At 56.5% G+C, this 10,154-nt stretch overlaps 1 protein-coding gene across 1 annotated transcript; it reads right to left on the reverse strand.

The window, feature by feature from the left end:
• Nucleotides 1-2,317: 2,317 nt before the first annotated feature.
• LOC116449063 (E3 ubiquitin protein ligase DRIP1-like) lies at nucleotides 2,318-7,740 on the reverse strand. Its single transcript, XM_032120224.1, has 2 exons — nucleotides 7,379-7,740; nucleotides 2,318-3,673 (listed from the first exon to the last, which is right to left on the reverse strand). The coding sequence occupies exon 2, from the start codon at nucleotides 3,011-3,013 to the stop codon at nucleotides 2,483-2,485; it is 531 nt and encodes a 176-aa protein (XP_031976115.1). The 5' UTR covers nucleotides 3,014-3,673; nucleotides 7,379-7,740; the 3' UTR covers nucleotides 2,318-2,482.
• Nucleotides 7,741-10,154: the final 2,414 nt, after the last annotated feature.

Here is a 10,154-nt window from a genome sequence, read left to right on the forward strand (position 1 = left end):
ACACCCAGGAGCTCCCCCATGCACAGAGACGGACCCTGTGGCACAAAGCCGACCTGGCCGTGGGCTCAGTGCTCACCCAGCTGCCTTCCAGGCGGTCTCTGCTGGGGTGGGGCTGTGCCAGTCACACTCGGCAGGACCTGCTCTGCAGAGCTGCTTTCCATGGTGTGTCCTGGTGCCTGGGGCTGCACCTCGCCAGGGGCAGGACCCTGCATAGCCCTTGGTTGAACTTCAGGAGGTTCCATCAGCCCATTTCTCCCGGTTGTTGAGGTCCTTGTGGGCGCAGAGTCATCCTCTGGTGTCTCTGCAGCTCCTCCCACTGTAGGAAATTCAGCAAACTTGCTGAGGGTGCCCTGGGCCCCATTATTCAGGCCACTATCAAGAAGGAAGGCCCAGTACCGGTGCCTGGGCTACACTTGTCAGAGACTGAAATATTATAGTTTATGGCTTAAACATTTGCATGAAGGGCTTTAAAAACTGTATTACAAAAGCTGCAGAGAAGACTACCATGCCCTGAATGGGGCTCTGAGAGGCCCATCACCACTCAGGGCTGGGGACATTCACAAAGCACAAGCTTAACACCTCCAAGGTGGAGAGCACAGCCCCAGGCCTGTCAGCTGCCAGGCTGGCACAGACCCTGCACCAAAGGGTGGAGGGAGAGAGGCTTTGGATGCGTGTTGGCAAAGCCTCTGGGCAGAGGCGCAGTGACTGCCCGTCCTCCACTGCGCAGAGGAGCCCAGCTGAGGGGCCCCTTCAGCCGGGGAAAAGCCGCAGCCGTGGGAAGGACAGCAGGGGGGCTGTCATGGCCCATCCAAGGCCCCCCAAAGGGGCCCTCAGACCCTACACCAGAGATGACGCAACAAATCCACAGTGTTGGGAGGGACAGTGTCAAACTGGCCCCTGCACGGGAGCCACGTGGGCATTCCCACCTGGCCCAAAGTGGGCATTAATCCCTGGGATTCTGTACTCTCCGGCGTGTGGCAGCGTGGTGCAGCGTGGCGCAGTGTGGCGTGGCACGGCGGCAGGGGACCCTCAGCACCGAGGAGACCAGATGGAAGGGAGCTACGAGACGTCATTGGGACTCTCGGAAGAGCGATACGCTCCCTAACCCTGTCACCTCTCTCCCTGTCCCCCCACCCCTTTTACTATTAAATAAAATACATCCATTGTTTGGCGCCAACATCTAACCTCGTTTGGTTTTAATCTCATTTTTGGATGTATTTTGAACATTTCAAGTTCTTTCTGGTTTATATGCATAATTTTTCCTTGCTCTTCTGGGTCTAAACCGGATCGTAACAACACTGCTGATGATCGGCCTCCACCTCAGCTTCACGCTGCTGATCAACACCCTCTACTTAAAAACCCGGAGTACCAACAGTTAAAATCACTTGCTCACAGGGCAGAGCCTATTTGCAAAGTTCCACCATCCCCAAGCCTCCTGCTTTCTCTGAGCTCATGAGAAATGTCTGGGTGATCATTTATCAGCCCGAGTGAGCATTTTCCCCTTCAAATACAGCAGCTTTGGAATACAGCATAGAATCTGTTCAGTTGTTTGCCTCTTCCTCCACTTTTCCTGAAAATACCATTGTAGCACTCCACACCGAAACCACTGCAAGACCCTGAGGTTGTTTGGCAGAGACTCTCCAGCACCAGGCACCTCCAGGGCCCTGCTGCTGCTGCCGCCATCCCTGCCACCACAGCCCCGCTGTGCAGGGAATGGAAGAGGCTGTGATGACAACGGGCCACCCCAGCACAGTTATCCACCTGCAGCTGGGAGGCCTGTGGTCACAGCGCTGCTCCCAAGTACCACTGGCAACAAATTCCAGCAGTTCAAGGATTTCTGTAGGATTTTGCAGCGCTGAGAAGTTGATCTCATCTGGATTCTGTGCTGGGGAATTGCTCACCATGTTTTCGTCGCTGGCCACGTTGTCCCCGCCGGCACCGCACGGGCGCCGGCTCCATTCAGCGCCTCTCTGTATGCGGAGCGCCGAGAAAGAGAAACCGCTGCCGCCGCCTCTGCCCTTCTGCTCGCAGCAGCAGCTCAAAGTAATATTGAAGCACTCGGTGAATGTGACCACCAGACACCCCTTATGACGACCTCCAGGACCAAAAAAGGACTTCCAGTAGAAGGCAAATGCATGGAAATTAGTTCTAGGAAAGTGGTGTTTGTGTATTAGCTGGGAGGCACATTGTGATGGATAGGTGTGATCGGGATGGAATAACAACGGACCCTGTTATGAAGTTTCACCACAGACGTCAGATTAAAGGAGATATTATTCCGTGTGTCCGGCGCTAATAAAGAATGCCTGCTTTCTAATGCTTCAAATGAATAAAAATGTTTATTTACAGCTAATTTCCCTATCAGTATCCTACTCTCTAACTAAGTTCCTACGGCTAAATGCTTTCCCTCCCACAGCTCCCACTCCCTCAAGCAAGCAGGCAGAAGAAACCAGGCGAAGCTCTTCTCGGCATCCTGGCTTTCGGTTCACACAGGCCATGGAGGCTGCCCATCAGGGGGGAGCACGGCGGGGCGGCGCCCGTTGTCCCCTCCGCCCAGCGCTTCACGTTCGCTCCGCGGCCACCTGCTCTCCTCCTGCCCGTTTCTGTCCAGCTCCTCCAGCTCTCTCCGGGCACGCTGGCGGGGCACAGGGCTCGGCGGCCGGTCCCCATCAGCCAATCTTCGGCGCCGGCCACCTCCAGCAGCTGCCTCCTCCTGCTGCTCCTGCTGCTGCCGCTGCCGCCACCGCGCCACGAAGGGATGGAGGCGGCGGCGGTGGCGACGCGGGGCCAGCCCGGCACGGTTGTCCTGCCCCTGCAGCAGGCGGATGGCCCCAATGGGCTCTTGGCAGATGGGGCAGGTGGCAGCGGCGTCGGGGGCAGCCCGGGGCTGGATGCAGGCGTGGCAGAACACGTGTCCGCAGGGCTCCACGGCAGCGGGGCTGCGGAGGGGATCCACGCAGATGCGGCAGATCCTGACGGCTCGCGGCGCTGCTGGCTCTTGCCTGGCCTCCTCCATTGCTGCTCCCGGACCTGACTCCTCTCAGCTGCTGGCAGGACTCGAAGGCTTGGCTTCCACTGGTGGCACTCAGGTGTTCCTCGGCCTCTCGTGGGACTCACAAGCTCCTCGGTCACTGGCAGCACCCAGAGGCTCCTTGGTCGCTGGCAGCACTGAGAAGCTCCTCAGACTCCGCCAGCGCTCGGGCTCCTCACACACAGGCAGCGCTCGGAAGCTCCTCGGCTGCCAGCGTGTCCCAGGCTGAGTGCTGCGGCACTGCCCAGCGCTGGTGTCCATAGTTACCTACCCACTGCAAGTGATGGCACAGTGATCATGACTGGTGACATCACAGGGCTCTAAGGGGCACACCCAGGAGCTCCCCCATGCACAGAGACGGACCCTGTGGCACAAAGCCGACCTGGCCGTGGGCTCAGTGCTCACCCAGCTGCCTTCCAGGCGGTCTCTGCTGGGGTGGGGCTGTGCCAGTCACACTCGCCAGGACCTGCTCTGCAGAGCTGCTTTCCATGGTGTGTCCTGGTGCCTGGGGCTGCACCTCGCCAGGGGCAGGACCCTGCATAGCCCTTGGTTGAACTTCAGGAGGTTCCATCAGCCCATTTCTCCCGGTTGTTGAGGTCCTTGTGGGCGCAGAGTCATCCTCTGGTGTCTCTGCAGCTCCTCCCACTGTAGGAAATTCAGCAAACTTGCTGAGGGTGCCCTGGGCCCCATTATTCAGGCCACTATCAAGAAGGAAGGCCCAGTACCGGTGCCTGGGCTACACTTGTCAGAGACTGAAATATTATAGTTTATGGCTTAAACATTTGCATGAAGGGCTTTAAAAACTGTATTACAAAAGCTGCAGAGAAGACTACCATGCCCTGAATGGGGCTCTGAGAGGCCCATCACCACTCAGGGCTGGGGACATTCACAAAGCACAAGCTTAACACCTCCAAGGTGGAGAGCACAGCCCCAGGCCTATCAGCTGCCAGGCTGGCACAGACCCTGCACCAAAGGGTGGAGGGAGAGAGGCTTTGGATGCGTGTTGGCAAAGCCTCTGGGCAGAGGCGCAGTGACTGCCCGTCCTCCACTGCGCAGAGGAGCCCAGCTGAGGGGCCCCTTCAGCCGGGGAAAAGCCGCAGCCGTGGGAAGGACAGCAGGGGGGCTGTCATGGCCCATCCAAGGCCCCCCAAAGGGGCCCTCAGACCCTACACCAGAGATGACGCAACAAATCCACAGTGTTGGGAGGGACAGTGTCAAACTGGCCCCTGCACGGGAGCCACGTGGGCATTCCCACCTGGCCCAAAGTGGGCATTAATCCCTGGGATTCTGTACTCTCCGGCGTGTGGCAGCGTGGTGCAGCGTGGCGCAGTGTGGCGTGGCACGGCGGCAGGGGACCCTCAGCACCGAGGAGACCAGATGGAAGGGAGCTACGAGACGTCATTGGGACTCTCGGAAGAGCGATACGCTCCCTAACCCTGTCACCTCTCTCCCTGTCCCCCTCCCCCTTTTACTATTAAATAAAATGCATCCATTGTTTGGCGCCAACATCTAACCTCGTTTGGTTTTAATCTCATTTTTGGATGTATTTTGAACATTTCAAGTTCTTTCTGGTTTATATGCATAATTTTTCTTTGCTCTTCTGGGTCTAAACCGGATCGTAACAACACTGCTGATGATCGGCCTCCACCTCAGCTTCACGCTGCTGATCAACACCCTCTACTTAAAAACCCGGAGTACCAACAGTTAAAATCACTTGCTCACAGGGCAGAGCCTATTTGCAAAGTTCCACCATCCCCAAGCCTCCTGCTTTCTCTGAGCTCATGAGGAATGTCTGGGTGATCATTTATCAGCCCCAGTGAGCATTTTCCCCTTCAAATACAGCAGCTTTGGAATACAACATAGAATCTGTTCAGTTGTTTGCCTCTTCCTCCACTTTTCCTGAAAATACCATTGTAGCACTCCACACCGAAACCACTGCAAGACACTGAGGTTGTTTGGCAGAGACTCTCCAGCACCAGGCACCTCCAGGGCCCTGCTGCTGCTGCCGCCATCCCTGCCACCACAGCCCCGCTGTGCAGGGAATGGAAGGGGCTGTGATGACAACAGGCCACCCCAGCACAGTTATCCACCTGCAGCCTGTGGTCACAGCTCTGTCTGTCCCAGGGATTTCACCTCTCAGAGTGTTGGCTCTTTGTCCCACCTTTCCTATCACACGGTTGGTATTGGCCCAGTGTCAGCTTTTTGTGGCCTTTCTGTGCAGGGCTGTTGAAGTCTTCTGTGGCTCAGAGCCGAGCTCCCTGTTACATCTCATTAACCCCTTCTTTCCAAGTTCCCTTGTGCACCCTCCTAGTGCCCATTGCAGGTGCTGAGGCACTGTCCCACTCCTCAGCTCTGGTGTTCCCATCGCTATCTGCTCCCCCCCCCCAGTCAGGACAGCTTTCCATCCTGGCAGCCTTGCAAAGGACCAGTTAATCCTCATGAAGTGACTCCTTAGGTGCCAGGCTCCGCTCTTGGTTACGCTGCAGATGCTTCTTCCCAGACCTGAGCAGGCACCTTGGCCACACAAGGACACAGCTTCACCTCAGTGCCATGGCCCAGCCAAGGCAAAGGGTTGATCAGCTTGGCAGTGCATCAGCCACCCGATCCCTGCACACAGCAACCTTCACAGGAGGAATTAGAAACATCAGGAGTAGCTCCATCCCAGGCTATGGGAGGCAGCCCCTGGGATGAGGATGCCGGAGCCCAGGATGAGCTCAGGATGAGAGCAGAGGACACGGTGCCTGTGCCCTGGGACACTGGGTGCTGCCCTGGCAGCATGGCATGGCCTCTGCTTGTCCCCAGGGCACGGCCACGTTCCATGCAGCAGGTCCATCCCAGCAGCTCTGTCTGCTGCCCTGGCTCAGCAGAGGAGGACAGAGCCAGTCACAAGTGGGGTACCAGGAAGTGGAACTTGCTTGCAGGGGTCCCCCATCCCTGGTGGGTTTGGAGGCACCACCCCTTAGTGCTGGGAGCGGGGCCAGTGGAAGCACTCAGGGAACCCAAAATGGTTATACTGGTCCCAGTCCCAGGGCAGGATGGGGCCCGGAGCCTGGTGCAGCCCAGCAGGGGAAAGGCAGCTCCAAAGGCTTTAGTGCCAGCTGTCCCTGGCCATTGCTGGCTCTCAAACAAAGCCCCCACAGCTTCCCCCGTACCTTTGGTTGGCCCACTTTGGGCCAGTGCACGCAGGAAAGCCCAGGGCACAACCGGGACCCTCATCAGCACTTTCCCTTCTCTTTACAAGGCTCCACAGTTCATCTTCAAGCACAAGGAGATTCAAGCCAAACGGGGATGGATCCCTGAATCATCATCTCCCTGCCGTGCACATGCGGAGACGCCGCTGGCAGCGCCAGAACGCAGCCCCTGCCCGGACAGCCCGGCTGCCTCGGACAGAAGGTGGAGAGCAGCCACCACGAGAGCTTGGCAGAGTCCATCCCTTTGTTCCTCCCACCCGAGTCTCTTCTGGCAGCTGTCAGAGACAGTCTGAATTAAAAGCCACCTGCAAGTCCTGCCCTTGGAGCGTCCTGGCAGCAGCCAGGGCCTGGCACGGTGCAGCCCGGGCAGCGGCAGCAGCGAGGGCTCCCGGCCACCTCAGCTCCTCAGGTGCAGCTGGAGCAGCTTGTGCAGAGCTCCACGGGCCCGGCCGTGCAGAGGGAGGGTTTTATCTGAGCCCACGGCAGCCTGGGGAGCCTCCCCTCCTGGCAGGAGCCACAGGCAGCTTTCCTCAGCCCAGACCCTCCCAGTCCCTGCACAGGGGCCTGCGGGGGCCCCACAGCCAGCCCTGGGCGGGCACCGGACCCCGCCAGAGCAGGCAGCTCCATCCTCCTTCCCCACCCCAGCTCCCTCCCAGCTCCGTCTGAGCCCCCAGGCCACCCCAGTACATGAGGGCTCTCTCCTAGAGGTGCCAGGGCACAACAGGCCAGAAGCTCTTGCCAGGACACCCAGCTCCTTCCTTAGAGAGCAGCCTAACTTCCAGCCCAAGCTCTTCCTTACCCCTGAACATCTCTGGGAACAGACTCCTCCTTTCAAGCCCAGCAAGAGCCTGAGGCAGTGCCCATGACCACACCACACTTCTAGGTAAGGAAGAAATTAAAACTCAAGACCTTTACTGCTTGTCCCTGCAGGGGTCATCAAAGCAGCGTGAAAATCCAGGTATTTGCCCAGGGAACAGGCACAATAAAGTATTTCCTGCTGAGAGTTACTTTTTGTAGGAAAAAAAGCCCCTGAGATTTGTGTTTTCTATCCTCAGTTGCAATGGAGGAATCTTGACATATTTTAAGGGCAAGAAGATTAATTTTGGGGCCTTGGAAACCTGCAAAGGGGATAAAGTTCACAGACAGCCTCACTTCATACCTTTGCTTTTCCAGGTCTTTTGTGGCCTGGCTCCTTCACCACCACCATCTTCATCCCAAGAAGGAAGGAATTTTAAGTCAAATCCCCACAGGAAGTCCTTCAGGTCTGAGTTGTGCTGGTCCCACCAGCTTCATGCTCTGGTCCCTGGAGCTCCCACAAGAGAGTGTGTGACACCCTCAACTATGAATGAAAAGCTGATGCTCTGCTCCTACAACTGCTCCATTGCACACATAATGAACCCAAAAGGTAAGGGTGGCCTGTCCTCCTGTCTCCAGCAGGACTGGACTCGAAGCTCTCCTACAAGGGGCATTGGTTCTTTGTTGACCCAGTGACTGCTGATGGATCAATTTATTTATTTATCTATTTAATGATTTACTAATTTTTGAGGCTTTTTTATGTGATGGTGCTGCTTTAGGGGAGTTCACGGCTCAAGGTGTCAATGGGGAGTGTCTGCTCAAGCAGGAGCTGCAGGTCAGGCTCCAGCTGAGGCTCCCAAGCTCCCTGCTTGGTTCTCCTGGCATCGAGGCTGCCAATAAACCACATTCCCATCCCTTCCTGCCTCCAGGACAGCGTTGACACAGAGGGTATCCAGGGCTTGGACATTGGCCAAGTCACTGTCATCTTTTCCCAGACCAACCAAGCCCCACTGTACGATATTGTCATTGTTTATGGTTAATTAAACCATTAGCCATATGGTTCATTAATTAACTATAAACCACTGCTTATGGTTGATTACCATATCCAACTCCAGTAATTGACCTAACTGGGGTGTCAGTGCCCTGTGAGGCAGTGTGGGTCAGTTGAGAGTGACGAGGTGAGCCTCAGGGGGAGCCTGGCCCCGGTGGCCACAGTGAGCTCCTGCGGATGCCGAAGCGGAGGTGGAGGTGCGCAGTGCTCCACTGTGATCTCGCCACGGGCAGAGGGAGGTCGTAGTACCTGGGGGGGCTGCAGAGCCAGCTCTGGCCATTGTGTTTGAGCAAGGGCTGTGCAAACAGCACTACGTGCCGGGCCAAGGCTGCCGCTGCCATTTCTTGTTGGCAGCAGAGGGTTGGAGGTTCAGAGGGACAAATTCGGGTCCAGAGTCTATGTGTGAGGAGAGCTGTAACTCATCAGAGTCATGACAGGCGCTGGGGACTGAGAGCTGTGGCCTCAGGAGCAGAGTGGGTGCTCTATGTAGGGCTCTGGGGCCGGAAGGGAAGAGCAGACTGAGGTGGATGTTGTGAGGAAGAGGAGCACAATCTGCTCTTTTCCTTCCCGCATGTTTGCCCAGACGCACTCTGCCCCTGCACCAGGTCCGTGGCTGCCTTCATTCCTTCCTCCTGCCCTGTCTCCCCTGATGTCCCTTCTCACCTGGCTCTTTGGCCTGGAGAGATCTCTGTCTTGCCATGGAGTCTGAGGGCACATTTGTCCCACAGGAACTGAACAGAGTCCTACAGAAAGCCAAGGAGCTGAAGAAGGTGGGGGTAGACTCCCTGATACGCTGTGGGTTCAGTGAGGGGGATAGGGTGCACTGGGGCTGTGTGTGAAGGTATATCCCCCAGCCGCACCCCACAGCTGCGTAAGTGGTCCAAATACCAGTTCTTGGCAGATGTTAAAACATCCCCTTCTCTGAAAATGCTGTCGAGGCTGCGGCAGCAGCAGCAGGGCTGGGGTAGGAGTGTTTGCTGAGCAAGCAGCTGCCGATTGCACAGATGGGACTCATTAGGCTCCAGGTGGGTTGAACTTTGTTCCAGGAATCACCTATTACAACTTGTGCTCCCCTCACCTCTGCTGCCTTGGCTTTGGATCCTTTTCTCTGCCATGGGCCAGGGGAATGATCTTCCTCTGGGCCATTTTTCATGGAATCACAGAATGGTTTGGGTTGGAAGAGGCCTTAAAGCTCATCCCATTCCACCCCCTGCCATGGGCAGGGACCATTTCCACTATCCCAGGTTGCTCCAAGCCCTGTCCAACCTGGCCTTGGACACTTCCAGGGATGGTGCAGCCACAGCTTCCCTGGGATAAGTTTTATTTCTATCTTTTCTGCCTCATTTGCTTTCCTCACAGTTATCTTCTGTATCTTCTGCAATACCCTGACCTGGGGCAGCTGGCAGGACTGCTCAGAGGGGCTCCTGTCCCACCAGACATGGAGCTGGGTGGAGTCGATGCATTTTTTGGTGCCTGTCCCTGGGATGCTGTAAGGAGGCAAGAGCTGATATTTAGGAAAACAACTAATTCCCTGCAAAACCAGGCTGGGGGAGTGCAGATGGCACACAGCGTGGATCAAAGCAAGAGGTGTGTGTGGGCATGGGGGGCATGTTACTGCTACTGGCACAGATCATGAGACATCCAGATCCGTGTGGAGATACTCACCCAGCAAAGCTCAGCTGGGAAGCAGGGAAGAATTGCAAACAATCAGCTGGGACACCACATCCCTAAAGGAGCTGTCTCCTCTTCCCATCAGTTGATCCCATCTTCGAAAAGGCAATTTCTGAGTAAGGGGAATGCAGGTCCAGGCTGGGGAGAAGTGAGGAGATGAGGAACTGAGCCCCAGGAGAGAGGGAATGGAGCGCTCCAGGCTGTTTGGCATTGAAAGGGGAAAAAGGGGAAGCCACAGACCTACACGTGGTTTGAAGTGTCTTAGGATGAATGACAGATATGAGGGCAGCTCACAAGGAGTGGAAGAACTCTCTGGGTGTCTGTGTAGCTGCGGTGGTTTCCACCAGCCTCGCAGAGTCTGCAGACCATCTCTGAGGGGTGGTCTATGTGCTCCCATGGGTGGTAGCTCCAGGGAGGG

This window comes from Corvus moneduloides, chromosome 10 (genome assembly GCF_009650955.1).
Source record: "Corvus moneduloides isolate bCorMon1 chromosome 10, bCorMon1.pri, whole genome shotgun sequence".
Taxonomy (NCBI): domain Eukaryota; kingdom Metazoa; phylum Chordata; class Aves; order Passeriformes; family Corvidae; genus Corvus; species Corvus moneduloides.

Bases quoted from the DNA above. Each gene is read 5' to 3' on its own strand.
- LOC116449063 (XM_032120224.1), bottom strand. From the start codon at position 3,013: ATGGAGGAGGCCAGGCAAGAGCCAGCAGCGCCGCGAGCCGTCAGGATC.